Genomic DNA, 22,932 nt, shown 5'->3' with positions numbered 1-22,932 from the left:
GGGTGGCATGAGTTTGTACGGACTTCCTTCGTCAGCGGCGGGTCTTCTCAACATGTGGGAGCTTCAGATCTGGAGGTATCGCTGGCTGGCGAATACATCTCCACGACTGTCATAACGATCGTCCCTTCTGCACTGAACTAATCTTTAATACACCCTCCATGCATTCTCCTCAACGACTCGAACATAAAAACCACAATTTGACATCGGAGATGCCAAGATCAAAAACTCGTACTCATTTTCCATTAAAAGACACAATACATGATACATCATTTACTACTCGAAGAAAAATCCTCTTCAGCATGGAGTCGTTCTTAGGCAAGTTCGTCGAGCTCTCAAGTTTAAACAATCTCCATGGATGAAATCCTATGGCGACTTCGGGGCCCCGAGTGGCCGAGTGGTTTAAAACGCTGTGCGTTACGGATCACTGCCATCTCACCTCTGTCTGCGTGGGTTCGAGTCTCGTATTCAGCCAATGTGGGTATGTGAGAAAACTTGCCAGTAGCTTCTCGTGGATCGGTGGTTCTTCCCAGGGTTTTCCTGGGTTCTTCCTCCACCATTACTACTGGCCGCCATGTATAGTCTATCGTGTGCTGAAAAATGACGTTAAACCCTACAACAACAACAACTAAAACTACGTCGGCTTCAATACACAACAACGCGCCAATACCAGGACGGACTTCGGTAAAAATTTCTTTATTCATTAATCTTTGATCTTAGCAATTATCCAGAAAAAAAGCCCATTTCACTCTAAAGACAATAAAAAGAAACGTGGAAAGTTCAAAGATGAAACTTGTGGAATACCCATCACAGAATGTATAGGATTTCGATCCAAAATGTATTGCATTGCACTCGACGATGATGCTATCCCGACAAAAGTCAAAGGAGTAAAAGAAAACGGTCATCGGTCACATTGCCACCATCGATTATTACACAGAGTCATTACATGGATATTTACGTTACTATTCCACGAGAACCTTGCGATCACAACTCATCAATAAAAATGAACTATGGTCCTTCAAGGACAAATGCTGCTCTGACGATGGTATTCACACACTCTCTCATGGACATTATCGCACACAGTAAGGAAAACAGTGAGCCAGAACCCTCATCAGAAAAAAGTGAGCCCATCTCACGTAAACAGGAGAACTCATCTAAGGGAAAAAGTTAGTCAGAACCACCTTCCATCACACAATGATGAGAGTTGTCAGAACCCCCATTTATCAACTACTAGTGCAACTCGTAATTTTAACAATAAGGCATCATCAATAAACAAATTCATCGAACTGCAACTAGACCACGTAACAGTTTTGGTAAAATTTTAGAATTACTTCAATTATAAAGTTTATGTAAGACGGAAAAGCTCGTTGGTAATTTATTTGCACTTGCCATAAATAAATACACATACATACACACACACACACACACACACACACACACATACATACATACATACATACATACATACATACATACATACATACATACATACATACATGCATACATACTAATAATAATAATAATAATGAGGACTTTGTATAGCGCCTAGAAGCTCTAAGCGCTTTACAACATTAGACAACACCTATAAGATAAAACACATATAATGATATGATTACAAAAACAAACAACATGAAATTAGAAAACATTTTTAAAAAACATGCTGATAATATTTAAAGTAGGAAATATTATTAGGTCGTTAACTTTGTTATTGCAGTCGAAATAAGTGAGTTTTGAGAGCCCTCTTGAATGTGATCACTGTGTCTTTGTGTCTAAGTTCAGTGGGCAGTTCATAAGACGTTAATGGCCCATGGTATGCAAAAGAACGCTGTCCATATAACTTTGTTTTCATAGTGGAAATAATGAACATACGATTGTCAGAAGAGGAGCGTAAGTATCTTGCTGGTGTGTACACATGGATGAGGTCGGATAGGTATGTTGGACTAGAGTCCGACAGTGAAACGTAGCACAGAGAACACATTTTGTGTTTGATTCTGGATAGCCAGTGTAGGGTACAGGGCAGCGGGGAGGTGTGCTCTGATCGTGGTACTCTAAGTATGATCCGAGCAGCTGTGTTTTGAACTTTTCGAAGTTTCTGGAGCAGATATTGAGATGAACCAGACATAATTGAGTTACAATAGTCCAGTCTTGAAAGTACTAATGAAGAGACAAGTGTTTTAGTGGCATCAACTGAAAGATATTTGCGAATTGAGCTGATGCGTCTCAGCTCAAGATATGCAGCCTTGCATATGTTCATAACATGTTGGTGCAATGTAAGAGTACTGTCCAGAATAACAATTAGGTTTCGTACTGATTGTGTGAATTTAATGTTGGTGTTACATGCATACATACATACATACATACATACATACATACATACATACATACATACATACATACATACCTATAACACCTCCAATAATTCCTCCGATTGACGCTGATTTATCTTCCTCGGCTTTAAATATAAAGAATATTTAGTGAAGAAAGAAAGAAAGAAAAAAAGAAAGAAAGAAAGAAAGAAAGAAAGAGAAAAAGAAAGAAAGAAAGAACGAAAGAAACAACGAGAGAAAGAAAGAAAGAAAGAAAAGAAGAATGGGAACAGAGTGACGTTCGCTAGTTGAAAGAGAAGGCAATAATAAAGATGAATTGGTATATGACTTCAGTTGCTTTTGCTATTGATGTTTCTTTTCTAGTACAATTCATTTTTATTTCATAGTTGGACTATTTTGATAAGGTGTACAATGCTGATAAATTAAACACAACATTAGAAATTAAAGACTAAATAAAGGTAAAGCAAATCAAACCGACTGTATGCAATTAAAGTTATTATCTTACCTCCTTCCATGTATACCTCGACATTTATTACTTTATTCTCCTGACATCATTCATTTGACTATAAACATAGTTGCACACAAATATAATACATACGAGAAATTAAATTTCAATTACATCACGATGGCGTTATCCATTATAAGATATGTTGTAGATAAAAGATGAGGCAGTTTGAAAACGTATGAAAAATGGCAGTTTCATTCTGAGTATACATTAATAAGCTAAGTTTACTAACGTGTGCGGAACGTGTAAGGCATGTTTCCAAGTCTCTGCCCTTCAAACCCTAGACTGAAAACCACGTTGTGGTCCTGCGATGCATCCAGTCCGATCATGTCTACAAATCTGGTGTGTCTGCTGACAGTGTAAACCTTGGTTGAGCCATCTTGTGTATACAGTACGATCACGATATCCGTCCGTCCGTAGCAGGATTCGGTTTCAGGAAGATCCCATTCAAGCCGAACGCTATTTGCGGTACTTTTAGTTACACGTATATTGGTTGGACCAGAATCTTTAACAATGTATGCAAATAAATTGTTAACTGTTGGAGAAAGGTAGAGCGATACCGTATATGCGAATGCCTATTTTCTGCCAACAATTCTATTTATATTTATTTGAGAGAACCGGAAAAGTGTTTTAATTTGAAACATACCAACTGCTGAAGTCCTTCGTAGATTTTAGTAACCATCTCATACACTATCTGTGATTTTGTATGTTTTTCCATTTTTGTACATGAGACACCTACGATCGCTTATGTTTAAAATACATGTATATTTTAATTTGGCTGTAATGAGCATGCAATCTAAAATGAAGTCTTACCTTATCTCAATGAATTATTTGTATGCGTTGAGAATGGTAGAGGAGATGAATACCAATATTATAGAAATGTTCTTGGGCGATTACTTTTATTTGAACTCAGTCTCACTGTGAAATGAATACAATATTCTCTTCATTCTCTCAATTCAGAGCAATACTTTTTGAACATTAGTCTTCAAATTACTGAAGAAAAGACTGTCAAAATTTTGGTGAGATTACTTACATTTTTCAAGACCATTCAATTCATGTATTTTGTCAACCTGCAAAGAAGAAAACAAAAACGACTTATTTTATGAAGGAACGATTCCTTTATGCAGCAATTTTAACTGCTTGAATGTTGAAAAATAACAGGTGATATCGCTGCATTAAAAGCTCTTTTTTTCCAGAAATATATTGTTTGTTCTCATATCATAATGGAGAATTATATAATACTGTGGTTCATTTGATTGATACATTCAAACATGTATATTTTTTATACAGAACCGTTTGTAAATTTAGAGCATACGATGAACTATAAATACACAATATGTATACATGATATTACAGTGACATCATGAAGTCGAGGCATACGTTACTAAAAAATAACTTTCCTTTTTTAGTGCAATGGTTCGATTAAAAAGAAATTATTTGTTTCCATTTTTGCTATAGTGCTTAAAAGAATTTTAATACCTCATTGATTTAAAAATAGATTATAAAGAGCAGCAGGAGGCACAATCACAAAACTAGTCTCATTCAATCTGCATGTTATACTGTCATTGTCTCCCTTTTAATGTCTTTTATTTTCTTAGCACAGAATAGAACAAAAAATATAAGTGGTTAAATAAGACCGTCGATTGGACTAGCCAAACGTTGTCCCCATTTTATCATTTCGAAATTTGCATTTGGGGTACAAACTGTAAAGGAAATAAGATAAGCACGGCTGCTTTTAAAGAATGTTCTTTGTTTCGAGATCCTCTCACGATATGACGCTAGGATACTCACGGTAACGCTAAACGTGGTCTCTAACAGTGCTTGGTTGTAAACTGTGACCTCAACAGTGACGTTTACTTTGTCTAAGTCCTCCTTGGCCATCATAAACCAGCAATTGTCCAGCTCCAAATTCTGAGCAACTATGAAGCACTTCTCAAGGACACATTTGCATTCGTGAGCTTTGCAGGATATCTATAAAGAAAGGTAACACATACAGTCGCGCTGAAAGCATTTTTGGGCATAGTTTTGTTGTATGCTGTCACGATTATACGGTTCAACTCCACCTTCGCATTCATAAGCCAGCTTATGTACAGCTTCGGATTCTGAATGCGAATGGTTCGATTGTCCATTTAAACGGCGCACACGAAGAGTCGGCTAAACTACAATTGTATCTCTGTTATATATATCAAAATGTTGAATATTAGTCCTAATTAAGAAAGGAATAATGGGAATTTGTTTCGCGTATGTAATAAAATACAATAATCAATATCCACATCGTTTCAATTGATATTTTACTTTTTAAATTCTAACAGGTATAAATACTACAAATGAAAATCAAATTTAACAATGCATCGACGGACAAACACTTAGAAGGGTTCTCATTTTGGGTGATTGATAAGCATTTTCTTGACACATGTGTGAAGTACTTATTGTTTATTCTTATGTTTAGTAAGCAAACGTTTCATACAAGTAAATTAGGTTATCTCTTACAACGCATCCTCTTGAGTTTTGGAAGATTACTGTTTGACACAATCAGTTCGCATGCAACACAGATGCAAATGATAGTGTTTCCTACATTACTCACGTTTTTCACTGACGCAGCGGCGTAACCATTGTACTGAATGTGCCTTGTATCGTCTCGAATCAGCGTGAATCCGATCTTATGAACTCCACTATCAGCATCCCATGCATCGAACGTTAGTCTATAAGAGAGACAACTATCGTGCTGTTCTTGCTGTATGATATGTTTTAAAGAAATTCCATGATTTGTTAAATGCATCGAAAAGAATCGTTAGAAATTTAAGCTGTTTATTATCACTTCCGGATCTAAAATTAATAACGCCATTAAAACGCGAGCTCTAATTTTCAGCGTTTAAAAGTATTTCAAATATTTCTTTTCAGTTCTTTAACTTCTTGTTGTATGCCTTAATCATGAACATAATGTGAAACGCTTTATTATAAAATCAATAGAGTCCAATTTTATATAAGAATGTATCATCTATGAACAATTTTGGTTTCAGTTGTTTTCGGAACCAAAGGTTAAATGCGTAAAGGTTATTTCCATGACATGACACGATTCGAGGAAGTTTATACAATAAAAAGAACTAAATAAGGATGTTTATAATTGATTTTAACAATACTTTCAAATAGTTAACTATTTGGGTAGTTTATGGCCCCTGATTCAGAGACGTTATATAACAAAAATCGCTTACCGGTAAGTTTCATTAACAAAAGAAGAACAGCTGAATATATTTTCGATATTTTGTCTAAAATGTATTATACCTCGATGTGTGGTTATAGGTCCCGTTTTGATTCCTGAGAAAAGCAAAGTCGTCTGACAAATAAGGTGGCGTGGAATCAAAATGAACTTCTGTCTTATCAGCCTTAGTATTGTTGAGAACATCGTGTGCTCGCACCCAAATTCGAGCGAACTTCCCATCTCTGAGCATTGCACTAAATCTATGACTTTCAGATAGTCCATTGACGTTAATCCATCCATTAACCGGTTCATCAGTGTCATCTGTGTAAATAGCATTCACCTCAAAGCGGACTATGCCATTCTTGTTAGGCTTTTCTTCGATAGTTCTTTCACCATCATTATCATCAAATCCAGGGTAGACAAATCTGTTCATTTAGTAGGAATTTGAAAGAAATAATTTCATACTGATTGTTTGTTTTGGAGATTGCAATATGCATAGGTTAAAGCATTTGTTTGGTAAAATATAGTAGTGCAGTATTTTGTCAGAAAAAAATAGGTTCATATTTTTTTTATACAAATGTAGTAATCGTTAATTTATATACTCATTTCCTTTCCGTCCCAAGCCTAAATAAAACAAATGACACACTACCAGAAAAATGTTATTGAATGTATCCTGGATTCCGAAGTATATACACAACCGTCTATTGAACAATGCACGTTAACACTTTTCATGGGCACATAGCACCGCCTAACGACCACATAAATTTCTTGGTTTCGTATCGTGCGCTCAGTCATTCGTTAAAATATATCTCTTTTTCCGCTACTCAAAATTGGAATTTGGAATCTATTGCGAATGAATGCAGCATGAAACAACTTTTATAAATGGCCTGGAATAGAGGGATTTTGAATTTCTGTTGATTAAAGTAAATTCTGCTTTTCGAGTCGCAATCGACTGGATTTATTACCTGGGTTAATTCCGTACGATGTTCATATGACTGTAGGGACTGGCCTTGATGCAGCGGCACAGTCGGTTTTTTTTTTTGGTATGTTATTAATTGTTTGGAATCATAAGGCGGGAAAGACATGATTTTTTTAAAATTGAAATTCTCCAAAACATGCATCATTAAATATTGTTTGCTAGACGATATCAAATTCAGTTCCTTGGGGGGAGGGCAGCAAAAAAGAATTTGGAATGTGGTTTCTGATGGAAATGTAGTCTAAATTACAGTACAACTTCGCCATGTGTATCCATTTTTAGAAACCATGTAATCCTGATTGACAGAAATAATTAAGTAAGTAAATTTTGAGGAAATTCAAGATGCCAAAAGTTATGTATTTTTCTTGTTGTTATTGCTAAATTCAATCTATGTTTATGTCCTATCTATACTATCTTTATATACACATGTGAGCACGGTTCATATTCTGATCCATCGGATACGCTAATAGTTATGAAAATTTCTCGTAAATAACCATTTAAACCACAGAAAAGTATTTTCCATACTGCGTGTACCTGTTTTGTTGTGAACATTGCGGATATCATATTTATTGGTCTGCTTGGTTGAAAGTTTCTTCTGTAACTTAATGAACTCAAACATATTGTCAACTCTTTCAAATAAAACAAACAGATAGATCAGGATATCTACATACAAATCTAATAAATCAAACACCCTGGTGTCTGCTACACTCTGGTGTTTGCTTACAATCAAAAGTACTTCTTAACAGACTATACTATTTGTATACAGACGTGTCGTGCAGTATGAAGGAGTGCAGTATGGAGAAATACTGTAAAGACACTGTAAAGTTAACGGAGTAAACAAAATAATATATAATAAATATATGTCATGAACATGCACTGGCCTCTGAAATATGTTCGTATAATATCCCTTGTTTTGCGATCATTCTAAGAGAAGAATGTAGTATTTGTCCTTTAGAACTTACAATCAGCCTTTCACTGATTTGTATAAAGCATTAATCATGTTATATTTCAAATTACTATTGTTACCGCAAACCAAATATCGTTTATGTACCCAAAATATGAATACTTTGTTCCTCTTTTGAAGTACTTATCCAGATGGACAAGGTTCTGAGTCTAGTTTGAGTACAATCTTGTAGTAGTAAACCGTTCTTATTTTAAGACTGTTTGCTAAAACAATCTTATTTCTTTCCGAACAAGATTTATTTCCTAAATCAGGAAATACAAACTTGCTGAGGATTTTTGTTACAGGGTACATCTGAATAAACATGAAATATATGATGTACATTTTTTGATATACAATTTCTAGGCTAGCCATGTATTCATTGCCATCAAGATTCAGACAGTTTATATGGAATAAACAGCCGATACTATTTATGCAAAAACTACTCCAGAAAGTTATGATGTCTACGAAATCGCTTTGGTCACGATGCTTTCATTGTGTTAAAGAGTTTTCTTAATAATGTTGAAACATCTTGAACGCCTGAAGCGTTGCCATTGGATATGGACTTTGGGTCAGACGAAACTCCATAATTCTGTCTTGAAAAATGCCTAGTTACATCGCCATAGCCATTGGAATTTGAATATCGTAAGTTAGAACGGGTAATAAAGAGGACGATGGACGGGTGTCCGTCTTTCTAATAAAAATATCAATGTTAAGTGTTAAATATTGTTTTGTTGCGAAGAACCCATCCCCACAAGCTCTTGAATTTTTGAACTTCCGCGTTGATCGGTCGCATAGATAGATGGCCATTGACATGCAAAATTGAAATATCCTGGAAGAGAATTACAGTCTTGCTTTTTTGACACTGTACAGAAATCGTTATAATCCAATTAATGATAAAATGATACCCTCCAAATACAGAAAGGGACAGATACATTTTGTGGAGATGGTGTCTAATGACGAGTATTTAGTCTAACCGCCAATTGATCTCCATCAGTTGTATCCAAGTCAACAGAAGAACCTGCGCAAGACATTAATGTACAATCAGCTGGTTTTAAAACAAAACGTCTCAAACAATTTTCTGACATGTGCTTACAACAGCAATCAGATGACACAGGCCGTTCTTACCTTTCTAGATGGCATGCAGTAGTTGATCAACTATGCTTTTGTTTTATGTAACTATCAATCGGTGAGAAGCTCTGTTCCTTGCGATAGCTGCAACTATTTGCAGAGAATGTATCTTCAGAGGATCATTTACTTGGAAGAAAATGAGGGATATTCTCAATTTTTCTCAGCAAATGTTGCTTCGCAACTCCAAGATAAACGTCCAAAGCAGAGGCTGTTCACAGTCGATATTCGGTGGAGCGAGAACCCTTCTTTCATTCTAAACTGGTATGAACATTAATGCTGCAGCAAAATGCAAAACACCAGTCGAACGACTAGTCAGTCTAAGTTATGTGAACTCATAAAGTCGTGTCCTCCATCCAGAATCCAATTATCCTTCTCCGTGAGTGATCAATTTAAATACTATAGAAAGGTTTGTCTCTTTAATATGCGGAAGAGAGTCTACACGGTTGTTGCACTAGTTACCATTGAACATAAGGGCTATTCCACAACAGCTAACGGATTATTTCACATACTGTTTGTTTTCAGTGTAATTCAGTTCCCTACTGAAGAGAACACTGGCATTTGTGGAGAGCTCCCGTTCTTTCCTCTAACATTGAAACAGAGAAGGAGCCATATTTTACGGATTCTTACAGCATGTTTGTGTGAACAATGGTGTATTATGGTACGCACCAGTTATTGCACTAGGCATCCAGCCCAACATATAATAGCATTGTTTTAAACTTTTATATAATTCATAAATCCTTCTTCCTTTTCTACTTCTTTATCGTCATCATCACCTACTTTTTGTTGTAGAATTTTTTTAAAAATTACAACGTTTGCATAGAAACGTTCATATTTAAGTTTGATAAATAATAATAATAATAATAATAATAATAATAATAATAATAATATTTTTTGAAATTATTACTGTTGTTGTAGTTGTTGTTGTTGTTGCCACTGCTGTCTTCTTCAGCCCTTGAATGCTCTTGCTCATGGTTGTTTTATTTCCGTACGAGTAAATTATGTTATTAAATACCTACATATTTTCAAAATGTGTTTCTTTTGACAAGACTTCCTTAACTCCATGTCTCTAATTGTCTCTCCCTCCATGTAAACGAATCTTTGAATACTTATTTTTTCTCCTCTGTGATTCTATCAGTATTCAATCATGTATTCATTCTAGAAATCTTATGTGCCGAGAAAGGGTATAATTTTCTTACTAATATACATGAGAAATTATCATAGAGGTTCTCAAAAGAACAGTAACTCCCTATAGATTTCACTAAATGTTCTTTAACTAAATACACCCCCTCTCCCGTGTGCATGCAATGGTATCAAGGAAATTTCAATGCATTTGCAATTTGATAATTTCGGCAGTCTAAAGTTACAAGTGCGTGCAGTTCCATTTTCTAAACTACAGCATTTACATGGCTAAGCACATGGACGGGACAAGCGCACACACACGCACGGTCCAAATCTATCTATTGACAAGCACGAAACCTTTACTTTAAGAGCAAGGCATCACTTATAGATAAAAGCGACATTGCTTTGTTTTAAACTATGTTCTAACCACGCACATAGTAAATCTCATAATGCTCAATGTTAAGACTGGCAGGAAAAAGACTCTTATATGCACCATTAGGTTTGTTGCTTCATATTAATATAAACTAATATTCGCCACAAAAAAAGAACAAACAAACAAACAAGAAGTACAAATAAACTTACTTCTCGCTTTTTAGGATGCCGTCCCTTTGGATTTCTTGGAACTGGATTGGATAGGCGCTAACTTTGTTCAACAGTTTTCCGTCTACGATTAATTTATTGAAAAAATGGTTCGTCCACTGTACTGTGAACTCTGTTTTTGTTCCATTTTTTGCCGTTTGCCACATGTATCCGCTCTCGGGTACGGCTGAGGAAACAAACAGTGTCTTGTCCTCCTCCTCCTTGAAGATAATATTTGAATCCGAATCATAGAGAACTAAGCGTCTAGCAATCTTAGAGTTATTTGCCTTATCGGTTACTTGCAGTAGAACAGAGTACATTCCGCTTTCAAGTGGTTTGTGGATGTAATTGTAAGTCGTTTCGTGGGTATGGTTGATGTCTGCAGAATGGACCGGTTTCAGGGGTGTGGTTTCTGTAAGGTTACCGTACAGAGTTACTGAGAGTTTGAAAATTTCCAAGTGGTAACTCTTTATACCAGACATGCTGTCTGTCCATCCACCCCACGTAATATTTACAGGTGACTGTAAAAAGACATAGTGAGTAAAGGATGGTTCAAATCATATGCGATAACTTTAAAATAGAGAGAGAAAATTGGCGTGAATCAACAATTAAAACAAATAAATAATGATAAAACGATTAAAAATTATAGACAGAAAAAGTAAAATGAGCTACCGTATTAACTAAAGACTGTACAAAATTTCATATAATTTCTAATTTCCATGATATACATTACTTATAAATAAAAAATTGATTCAAATAATAATAATAATAAGAAGAAGAAGAAGAAGAAGAGGAATAACATTATTATTAGTATGATTATTATTGTTATTCTAAAAGACGATATTTAAATTGAAATGTTGATAGTACATTGGGAAATAAATATATATATATATGTGTGTGTGTGTATGTGTGTGTGTATGTATGTATATATATATATATATATATATATATATATATATATATATATATATATATATATATATATATATATATATATAGTTCAAAATGTAGCCAACACCATGAATAAACCTACTTCAAATGTAAGCATTGCGATTAATAAACTAATGCATACATAACACAGTAGGAATTATTGCTCAACTAGAGATAAACTTCAAAAAAGAATTACAGATATTCGAAATGATATGTCAGATCTAATTGTCAAATAAAATGTCAGCATGCAATCGTCACAACGCCCAAGCCCCATGCTAATTACGAAGTTAATTATCATAGATGATCAGGCAGTGTCACTAATATCATTGCTATCTTATTGTTTACTTATGTATGTCACCGTGATAACAGTCTAATAAAACAGAGACTAATCAAATTGTTCCTGTCCCGTCAAGAATATGACGTGAAAGTTGAGTTCAGGGCTGGATGACAAATTAATGACATACGTGCATAAGTAAATACGAAAAAAGTATTTACCTCAGTTTATCAAACTGAATCAGATGGCCTCGTTGAACGATTTAATACCTCACTGACCAATACGATATACCATTTATATCATTGCATGACAGCTGCCCTAACAAAATTCGTAGAAAGATTCACTCGATTCAAACGTAATAAAGAAGTAGCTAAAAAGAATCCCACATTAACTAAATTGAAAGTACACGACAAACTTTGGATACATTTACCAGCCAGTAAGCCAAGCCTGTCTACAAAATCGTTATACCTGTGGAGTGGCCCACAGGGAATAATTGCAAAAACAGTGGATTTAACTAATTCACACATGATATTAAATGAGAGTTCTTCTGAGTTCATATGAATATACAGTTTCTCTGTTATGTCATTGATTGAACAACAACCTGTTTAATACTTCTTTCATATTGCATTTGTATTCTTTCTGCTATTCATGTTCCACGATAGTCTTAACTAAATGTTTTCAAACGCTGATGAGTGTAACTATGCCATTCAAATATCTTAGTTCGACTGACTTTGGATCCGTAAAATGTAACTGACCTTTTGTGAACGTTGTCTACAATACATGCAATATTGAACTATAGTACACTGCAAACATCTGGATTGCAAATAGCAGCGACTGAGAATGTGTATCTGGTTTGTGCTTGATTGATTTAATGAACAAAAGTTTACATATAAATACTTACAGGTTACTGATTGATTATTATGTGGGTTTATTTGCCGGCCATTTATGTATCCTTTTGGTGATTGTACTGATATTGTATGATTACTGAGGTGGTATATATCATAATGAGTCCTATAGTAAAGCGTTTACGTATAAACTTGAAAAACAAACAAAAAGAAACCAACATGTGATACCTACATACGGGGGAAGATATGTCAAGACGCCCGAAACCCGAATAAATTTTCACTCTAACGTGGGCATAATCACAGGTGAGAGCAGGATCACTAAGTCAGGAGGCAGTCCAGTTATGGTAGAACAGGGGTTAATGTCAATTTGGATGTAGACGATATACGTATATTTTATTCATTGGTAGATTATAGACGTGAAATAAACAAAGAAAGGAGTAAGAATAAACTCGTTGAGTTACTGATACAACGAGGAATAAAATAAGTGGATAATAAGACCTCCTTGACACAATAAACATGTTCTACTGTGCCAAAATGTTGACTATCCTTTAAACCAATTGTTATTAACATTATTGCATTTACATCAATGATTGTTGATATAGAGAAACCATTTTCTCATCAAATACAGATATGTTTTGCTTGCAAATACGCTCCCTTTTATAGTTAGCCGTCCAACATGAAACTGGATCATGCAAAAGATAATAACAAATAATATAAGCCTCGCCTCATCTTCGAGTCCTATATATATTTGAATAGTATATGCCCCTCCTTTTTCACTCATATACATACATGAATAATATAAGTCCCGCCTTTTTTTTAGTCATGTACACATATAAATAATGTAAGCCCCGCCTTTTTTTAGTCATGTACACATATAAATAATGTAAGTCACGCCTTTTTCTGAGTCATATGTATGTTCTCTCTTTTGATATATAATAAAATCGATTTAATGAACTTTTCAATACATCTGACAGTACTTATTCAGTTATTCATAATTTAATCAAGACTTTAATTTCAAATACAAACTAACAGGTTTGGTCAGTGATCCAACCCAAGCCCAACAAAACAAAATAAAATATGACACATCCTTACTCGTGCCTAGAAAAAAAAGAACTACGTAATATGTCAAGACTTCTAATTCTGGCGCAGCATTGAAGCGTTGATGTATACAATTTTTATGTGTACTTTCAACACGTTCTAATGGAGTCAATGATAATTCTCGTGTATTCGTGAAATCCATCTGGAACAAATATATTCATGGTATCCACAGGGCATTGGTAGTGCATTTGTGGACAAAATTGGGAGCCATTCCCATCTCCACTATCTATATAACTCGAGCTTTTTTTAAACCAGCCGGGGTACTGAGTTGATAACGATCTATGTCAAAGTAAGGCAATATATTGTCTTAAAAATGAGTTGCAACACATCCAAGTGGTGTGTCGTTCTTCCGCGGTAAAACCATTTAAAGGTATACCTACACCAACAGAGCCAATTAACTGTTATTGTATCTTATTGTGGTCCCTCTCAAGATCATATGATTTTATTGGCTGATTATTTTGGATAGCCAGTGAAGTATGTTAATTGCATAATACAGAAAAAGACATTAAAGTTTTAACAGAAAGTATATTGTATAGTGACTTCAGCCTCAGGGGAAAATTAATAGTGAACACCCGGTTTTGATAATTGGACGCATTTAGGGATAATTATTTTGTGAAGGTAAAGAAACTAAATAAAAACATTATAGTGAAGCAAATATAAAAAACGAATTCTAAAAAGAGCAATCAGCATTAACATACAAATGTGTTTATGATGATCTTTTTGATTGCAAATTATGTATGAAACTGTTATTAACTATGCAGTTTTGTATTTCCAGATACTGACCATGGTTTTTGAAACCCTTTATATTTCACCTTTGTGAATACGAATGGTACACTTTCATCCGATCCAATTATTGCAAGGTTGAAAGTACCATTTACAACTTTATGAAACCATTGTAGTTACAAAGAAATGACTTTCATGGAGACTTTAGCCACAAATGGTGACATTGTAAATTATTTTAAATGTTAATATTTAAAAAAGACACGAAACATAAGAATTGAAATCGAAGCAAAACGTATTGGAACCAATACAACAAAACTTGACATTTATTATTCATTTGCTCTACCAATAAGGAAAATATAACTTAATAAATAAATCCAACTTCTGCCTTATTTTCTAGCTACCACAACACTCATTTTGACCATTTGCTCTTACTGCATAACATTCTAGTCCCTACGAAAATAACAAATATTCTTTTAACTTTTTTCCTGGAGAATTTATAACCAGCGGAGAATATTACTTGTATTAAATAGAACGCAGCATGAAAGTTTGACAGAAACAATGAATGTTGAGTTCTGCCTCTTAGCTTTGCATAGGATGACAATGACAACAAATAAGATTCGGTTGGTTCCAGAAAGATCACGTACACTAAAATTTGTGTTCGTTTCATTTAAATGCTACAAAACATACGCCGATATTTTTATAGGTTATATTCCGATTAGTGCCAAACATAAATAATACAGTTCTGTTGCATCGGAACTTATAACTAATTCATAAACCGTTTACCCATACTGCACCACTCGATTATCATTTATGCACAGATGTTAATATTTTTCAGTTTAATACGGGCAAAAAATATTGCTTTCTGTGCCGTTATTTTCTGATTTGTATGCTATAAATGGTGATTTATGTACATCAGCAATTAACATGTCAAAGCGCAAGATAGAAATTAAAGTCATGACTGCATGTACGGTAAATATGATTATTTCACTTGTGGGTTAGTATCATGTAATCACCATAAGATTATAATATTTCTCAATGCACTGTCTGATGAACTAAAATAGAATAGCGCGACTGACCAGATGAAATTGAAACTTAGAAAATGACGATTGTCGTCATTTTAATTCGAACGTTTAAATTAGTTTTTATCTACATGAAGGAAATGATGACAATGAAAACTATATCATCAAACAGTAAATATTATTAAAAGTTCCCGATGAACACCTACTACACCGTGAATTCACAGCGATGCACGCACAGTCATGAATCGCAAAGACATCAGTGCCATCAATGACGAAATTGGCAAAGGCATTGATAAGATTATCGAACCGTTGGAGAAATACACCAATGCAGAATGGGGATGGACACTCGAATGATGTGCCCAAATTGAGATGCATATCTAACCATATCATTCCTATCATGGATCCAGTTATATACAAGATAAGCTTCGAAGCTGTCCAAGCCTTTGAGTCTCGAAAGATCTTTGATGGAGCACGTGTCGCCGTCACAAGGACCGGGTAAAGATTCTCAACACCGACACATACTCGCTTCTTATACACATTAGACCGCTGATGTGCACGCAGACATAGCACAAGCATGTTTGATAAATTAATCTGATACCAGCTAATATTCGAAGGAACATCAATGGTTTAGCAACGTCAATAAAAAGATTGTTGACAAGTAAAAAAGCGAATATTTGGTAGACCAATCGAGGAGTCTGTGGAACTGCGCCCTAAAATGTATTCAATGCGATGAATTTCGTGACATGTTTACGCAGATCACAAAAGATCTGAATAGTTTTCTCACTATTAATTTGACTGAAACTTGCAGGGATAAATATCGTGCGGGTTTGGATATAAATGTGTCTTACGCGACCGCCATAAACACCAAGAAATGATTTGTGATGCCACAAAATGGTCAAAGATGTGTTACAGTCGTGACAAACTGCACGAGAAGACATCACAGCAGGCTTTGAACAAACGTTTGCACCGCTGATTAAACCAACACAGGATATTGCCAAACGTTTTGAAGATATTAAAAAGGCAACAAAAGCCAGGGCAAATTAAGTAGCGCGCTAAATGGAAAAGAAGAAGAACCTGGTCCGGTTCGTAAGATAGCTCAATGCACCAAGGATATCAAAACCGCAAAGACTATTAAACAGTTACCGTTGCGCTTTTTAGTTCCAAAGGTCACAGAAGAGGAGGCTGCCGAGGCACCAACTCCATCCTTGGCCGTCAAGAAAACGAAAATAGTATTGTAAGTTTCTAAATGATTGGGAAAAATATGTCAAGGTATAGTATACGGTTCGTTTTTCAAAGAGGTATCAGCGGGCATTTGTATTAAGTGATTATACCGTAAGAGGTTTAATAAGGGTAAGGCAACAGGTGAAGAGTGGAATAAATTTAAACGTGAAGTGAAAACACACCAAGTACGTCATGTTTGGAGCAAAGAAAATCGTAAATAATATCAACCAAAACAACTCCAATTTTTTCACACAGGAAGAACCAGAGAGCTGGACGGAACAACAACTGAAACGTACATCTGCATAAACGCACACTTAGATTATGAACAAATAAAACAACAAGATATACCGAACTTTGAAGAAGAAATATACAAAATGTAAACATGCACCCGTACAAGATGAAGATAAGAATGGAAGCAGTCTTGGTGGACTGTGAAACCACAATGACCTTGCTGATCCATTGTAAACATTCGTGTGATCAGTTCTTGCAACAACGCGGCAAATGTCAAAATAAGGCCACATCTATGTGTCAGAGGTTGCTCACCATTAACATAATGAACAGAGCCAAATATCGCACGTTGATGCATGAACTTGTTGAAGATATCAATCATGTATACGACGGAAGAAGTTTGTAAATCGATGATGAGTACTGAGGCGACTGAAGAGACAATAAAACAATACGTACTTGAACAAGTCATATATGTCCAGAGCCACCTCATGTAGTAACTTCATGGATATTAATTATGGGAATATTAATCAAAACAAAAGAAGAGGAAAACATTAAAACATCAACCTTAGCAAATGGTCGACTTATTTTAGGTTCAACAGAATGATGGCTTTGTTAAACCTAAAAGTCACATCTTAAAGGTGCGCGTGTCTATATCATACATATTTATCATAACTCGAAGTACAAGTTCATGTGGTCAAATTGGTGATGATGATAAATGATAACCAATTTGCATCACCAATATGACGAATCACAAAAAAAAAATTATAGCGAATTTTACACAGTTGCATTGTCAGCATCATTAATTGCCGGAGATGAAGTCAAGGTTGAAGTACTCAACATTTATCCTGAAGGGTAATTAAGCGTCTACGGTGTTTGTGTTTAAGATAGCTTCATCGTTATTATATTAGTAAAGGATTCAGTGCGATAATGAGGTTGCGGAATCTACAAACGGGGTATTGGATCAGCTGATAGCGGCTGATAGGTTTGATGATAATTTTGCTCGACTTGTTGATTAGTATCTGCTTCAGGCTGGCGTTAGCAAATCTTCGTATGAACTGTAATATAATTTCGTTTAAGGTAAAGTAGACACTGTTAGCTGGAACTACCCTAAAGTACCACTACTAACTCGAGGGCACCTTGTAATCATTGCACAGGCAAACGCCCAAACGTTGTATACACAAACAAGGCTCTAAACAATCAAGGATTGTTTCTATAACGGTGATGTGGTATTCACCACTGTATCCACCCCGGTTACATTCAAGAACAAATATTTTACAAAAATATTGACTCAAGTGAGGCAGAAAGATCTCTACTGTTATTTAATAAGATGGCACTGTTCGGGTAAAGACTGGCAAAGAAGATCGTTAGATGCTAAAGGTACAGGCATAACCGGTGTGTTCCAAATGAAAATGGAGCAAGGCAAGCAGAACGCGCAATCGCAGGAGATTTAAATATCCCTGAGATTTGTATTTTCTATAATTGTATGATAGATGTACTCATAAAAATGATAATTGGCTAGAAGTGTATGCGCCTATTGTACTTGGACCTGATGAGTCCGGGCAAGGTCTACCTTTCCAGCAATTCAATATCGCGAATTGTGCTTTTATGAATAGAACTATAGTTGACCCTATACGCTACCGGCGTGAAATCGAAGCGGAGCAACATTTGACAGATTGAACTCACCATGAGTACCGCACTTATCCTGCAATACAAACCCGCATGGTCGGTCGTGAATAAAATTGGTTGACTTCCCCTAGCAACAACTGTTGCTCTTGATGTGATTGGAGTCGCAACCACAACAACAACCGTAAGTGCACCAGTAGAAATTATTGTTGGGTCTATATAATTAGTGTCCAAGGTGATGCTAGCAAATTAATTCTCTCTCTCTCTCTCTCTCTCTCTCTCTCTCTCTCTCTGACAACTAAACTGTCCAACGATGACCTAGATATGAAGGCTACGACAGCTAAAATTCCGACTTACATCAACTCCAAAAAACTTATAATGTATCAGTCATTGCCTTAGTGTTCGTCACATCACTTGAATTAGTTCGATATACTCACAATGGATCGAATGAATAAACATCACTGCACTTAAACTTTGTGGAACGGTTTCGCCTTAGAACGATTTGACCATTGTTCGTCGTACATACGTTCAACGTTACCTAGGGTGGATAATTGTTGTTTTTTAATTAGCTTAGCAACTGGACTAGCATGTATCTTGTCGTCGATCGCTTGTGGTGAGAGACACTAAAAGCACGGTATGCATGGGTATTTTGCTCTTACTAATACTCATTCTCCTGTAGATTTAATTCAATTTGTTTTCTAACTGACACACTGGTCTTTTTAATCTTGTCAAGGAGTGTACGTTCACCATTTACTTCTACAGCCATAAGGGTTGGTGTTACATTTTTTTATATATGTGAAGCATATTCAGTTCTTAATGTCGTAGCGTGAAATGATGATCCTCTACGTGGATTTAAAACGTTGTGAACTTTTGAGTTGTTACAAGCTGCTATTAAGAGTTTAATTTTGTAGCATGTATCTATAGATTTAAATTCCGTACCCGTTAGTATGACCAGTTTGGTTTTATTGTAGCCTTCTGTGCATGTGTGTGTGTGGGTATATCAGGCTGTCGGTCAATGCCGTACAAAGACGGAATCGCTGATTTGCAAACATGTGCGCATGGTGGATCCATGAAGCGTGTGTGTGGCCAATACAAGTGTGGGGTAACCCAAGAATTCAAGAGAACAGTGTGGTTTGTCAGTGGACACGTTTGCAAGTTTTTAAAAGATTTTATGAGTCATACGGCTCTACAAATGACTCATGATACATATGTTTGTTTCTATTGATTATGTTGTTTCGATTGAGTACAACTGAGTCATTTTCATTACATGAAACTATTTGAATCTTACTTTCGTTACATTAGATTATTTCAATCTTACTTTCATTACATGAAATTATTTGAATGTTACCTTCATTACGTGACATTATGTGAATCTTACTTTCATTATATGAGTTTACATGAAATTAATTATTTGAATCCTGATGTACTCTCTCTCTCTCTCTCTTTCTCTCTCTCTCTTTCTCTCTCTCTGTGACAAAGCCAACATGCATTGAAATGAGGCGTAATTGTTTCGATCTGGTAAATTGCCATCGATGACCTAGTGGTTAGAGCGTCCGCCTCGGATACAGGAGGTCGTGGGTTTGATCCCAGCCGAGTCATACCAAAGACTTACAAAAATGGTACAAACAGCAGCCCCGCTTGGTGCTCAGCATTAAGAGGTTAGTGTTAGGACTGATCGGCCTAGTGTCAGGATAATGTAACCGTGTGACATCATGCTAATGTGGGAGGGACATCATGCTACATGTCTGCGACATGACGCCCCAGTGCTAGGCATCACTAAAAACTGTCACACTGCAGACATTGTAGCGATATGACTGAAAAAATGTTAAAGCTACGTTAAAAATCCAAAATCACACACACACACGTCATCGATGAAAATTCACTGTATAAAGCTACATCCATAGTAGATATCAGCCGTGGATGTTAACTAGTGTTGACCTTTCCCATGATTTAAATTGACCAGAGGTGACACGTATATAGAAATGTCACAAGCATAGATTCAAACTAAAACCTATCTGAATAAACCAAATAACCCTTTCTTAATTTGCAATGTTTAATTTAAAGTTTTTCAAAGTGAACAAGATATTTCAGTCAGGAAAATTACTTGCTATAGAGGCTTGTGGAATTTATTCAATGAGAAAACGTAATTATTCTTAATAACAGACATTGGAATTAAGAAACAAAATGGGTACACCATTATATGAGTCAAAAAATAAATTAGTTTTGAATAGCAATTATAAAAGTTTAATGGTGTGTGAGTTATCGTTGTATAATTTATGTGGGGAAAAATTATTGTATATTTTAGCAAATGACAGCTTATGCCTTGTTAACCGCAGAAGAAAACACCATTACACCTTTAGATAAATAGTTGTTTTTAGCTATATCATTCATATAAAAAATTGTGGCAAAATGAAATCATCCTAAATAATGTCAGTGCAAAACATATTTGTAATCAACAAGTCGAAACCTCAGAGAGCTTGTGCAACGTTTACTTTGACTTTTGCTTTTTGCGTCTTGTTCTCACTCAATTATCCATTCCGTTAGCTCTAAAATATGTTTGTTCTAATAACATAACTGATGGTGACAGTTGTCTTGTTCTTCCCTTGTACCACGTAAGAGATAAAACAGCTCGTGTAAGATCGTGATGACCTAGCAAACCTCATCTAAGAATATTTTATGCATTGAATATTTGGATATAATGAATGTAAGAACATACAGTAAATTGCTCTTATGATGCTATCTACCTTGGTAAATTCATTTTCAATCCTCAGCGGTAAATCAGTCGCTGTGCATACCACACTTGTATTTCTCTCAGAACAGTGTTTTGGGACCTCGAAGTCAAACTTAAACTCAACTACCTTCTGATCTGTTTGACCCCGATAGACTTGAGTCGACCAGAAATAACTTTGGCTCAAAAGCGTTCGGAAGCCTCCACTTTGTGCCGTGAATACAACAGTAAACCTGCAAGAATGTAACAGTGCAATTATTTAAGACCATCTCACTATGTCCACAACTGTTTCAAATCATTAAATTTGATTTGAATCTGATATGGTTTTGAGATCCCTTTTTCAAAGATGATTTTAAATATACAACTTGTCTAACTTACCCGTCATCAATGGTATCTTAATTCTTCGATGTGTTTTACGAGGCTATCAAGCGATAATTAATCTTTATTATGCATAAATAAAGAAACGTGCTATAAACTTCGAATAATACGCCTAAAACAAGATCAGATTACAAATTCATCAGTATAAACCATGTCTATGCCCTTCTGTTTTTTTCTCAGCAATACGTAACTTCTAAGCTCAAGTGAAATTATTACATTTTGAAAATAAAGTAAACCAAAATAATATTTATGATAAAATTACCTATTATTTATCAATTAAAAGTGTACATACATCTACACAGATATAGAGTTAAATTATTTATATTTTCTTCGACAATAATAAGTTTTTGAAGAAAAAAAATGTCTAATAATGCCAATAGGTCGGGTAACAGTGTACATTTTGAAGATGTCATCGTAACACATAACAGAATTAATCTCTCAGATGTCATTTTAACATATAGTAATTTTAAGTTGATGTATGTGGGCTACATCTGTGGCATGTTTAAGTATTCTAGCACCTGAATACATCTTGATGGGACATCTTAGATTGATAATGACGTTACTTTTGATAACTATGTCACGCGAAACTGGACGAAATGGTAAGGTGTAGGTTTTGTTTATCGACATACGATGGGTTGAAATGTAGCAGAAACAGCGTTCATACTTCTTGAAATATTTGTCATACGTGAAAACCTTTCTGAGTTTGGTATGTTAATCGATGCGGAGGAAAATATGTAACATTTTCCAGTACGGCAGGGGCGTTTGTTAATAATGGTGGTTGAATGAACCAGATATACGACTGAAGAAGTTATCCATCTTGGATGGATTTCCCAGGCAAAATCTCGTGATTTATAAATGTCTTACAACGCAAAATTAGACAGTCCAAAATTTCCCTCAAGGAGAAAGGTCATGGGTCCGGGGGAAGGTAGTAGCCCTAGTAAACGTTGTCTAAGGAACCTGTACCTGTAACTCTTTGAGAGACACCTAAAGAGTGCTAATCTCGAAGCGCAGGGTACAAAGTACTGTGTCTTAATTTTATATATAATTTTCATTGATATCAGTCATAAGATATTTGTTTGAATTTATTTATCT

At 35.3% G+C, this 22,932-nt stretch overlaps 1 protein-coding gene across 1 annotated transcript in view; it reads right to left on the bottom strand.

Annotated features, from left to right (window-relative positions):
* LOC149784055 (uncharacterized) overlaps nt 1-22,932 on the bottom strand; it is a 124,872-nt gene that overhangs the window by 21,734 nt on the left and 80,206 nt on the right. The window contains exons 10-17 of the mRNA XM_089932941.1: nt 21,479-21,695; nt 10,777-11,294; nt 6,112-6,453; nt 5,414-5,531; nt 4,621-4,800; nt 3,863-3,899; nt 3,062-3,334; nt 2,399-2,449 (exon numbers count right to left, since the gene is read on the bottom strand). Coding sequence (XP_089789067.1) covers nt 2,399-2,449; nt 3,062-3,334; nt 3,863-3,899; nt 4,621-4,800; nt 5,414-5,531; nt 6,112-6,453; nt 10,777-11,294; nt 21,479-21,695 — 1,736 coding nt within the window. The remainder of the gene's footprint in view (nt 1-2,398; nt 2,450-3,061; nt 3,335-3,862; nt 3,900-4,620; nt 4,801-5,413; nt 5,532-6,111; nt 6,454-10,776; nt 11,295-21,478; nt 21,696-22,932) is intronic.

This window comes from Sinohyriopsis cumingii, chromosome 14, assembly GCF_028554795.1.
Source record: "Sinohyriopsis cumingii isolate HCF-2022 chromosome 14, ASM2855479v2, whole genome shotgun sequence".
NCBI classification, from domain to species: domain Eukaryota; kingdom Metazoa; phylum Mollusca; class Bivalvia; order Unionida; family Unionidae; genus Sinohyriopsis; species Sinohyriopsis cumingii.
The sequence above is the reverse complement of the archived record's forward strand: the minus strand, read 5'-3'. Positions and strand labels throughout refer to the sequence as shown.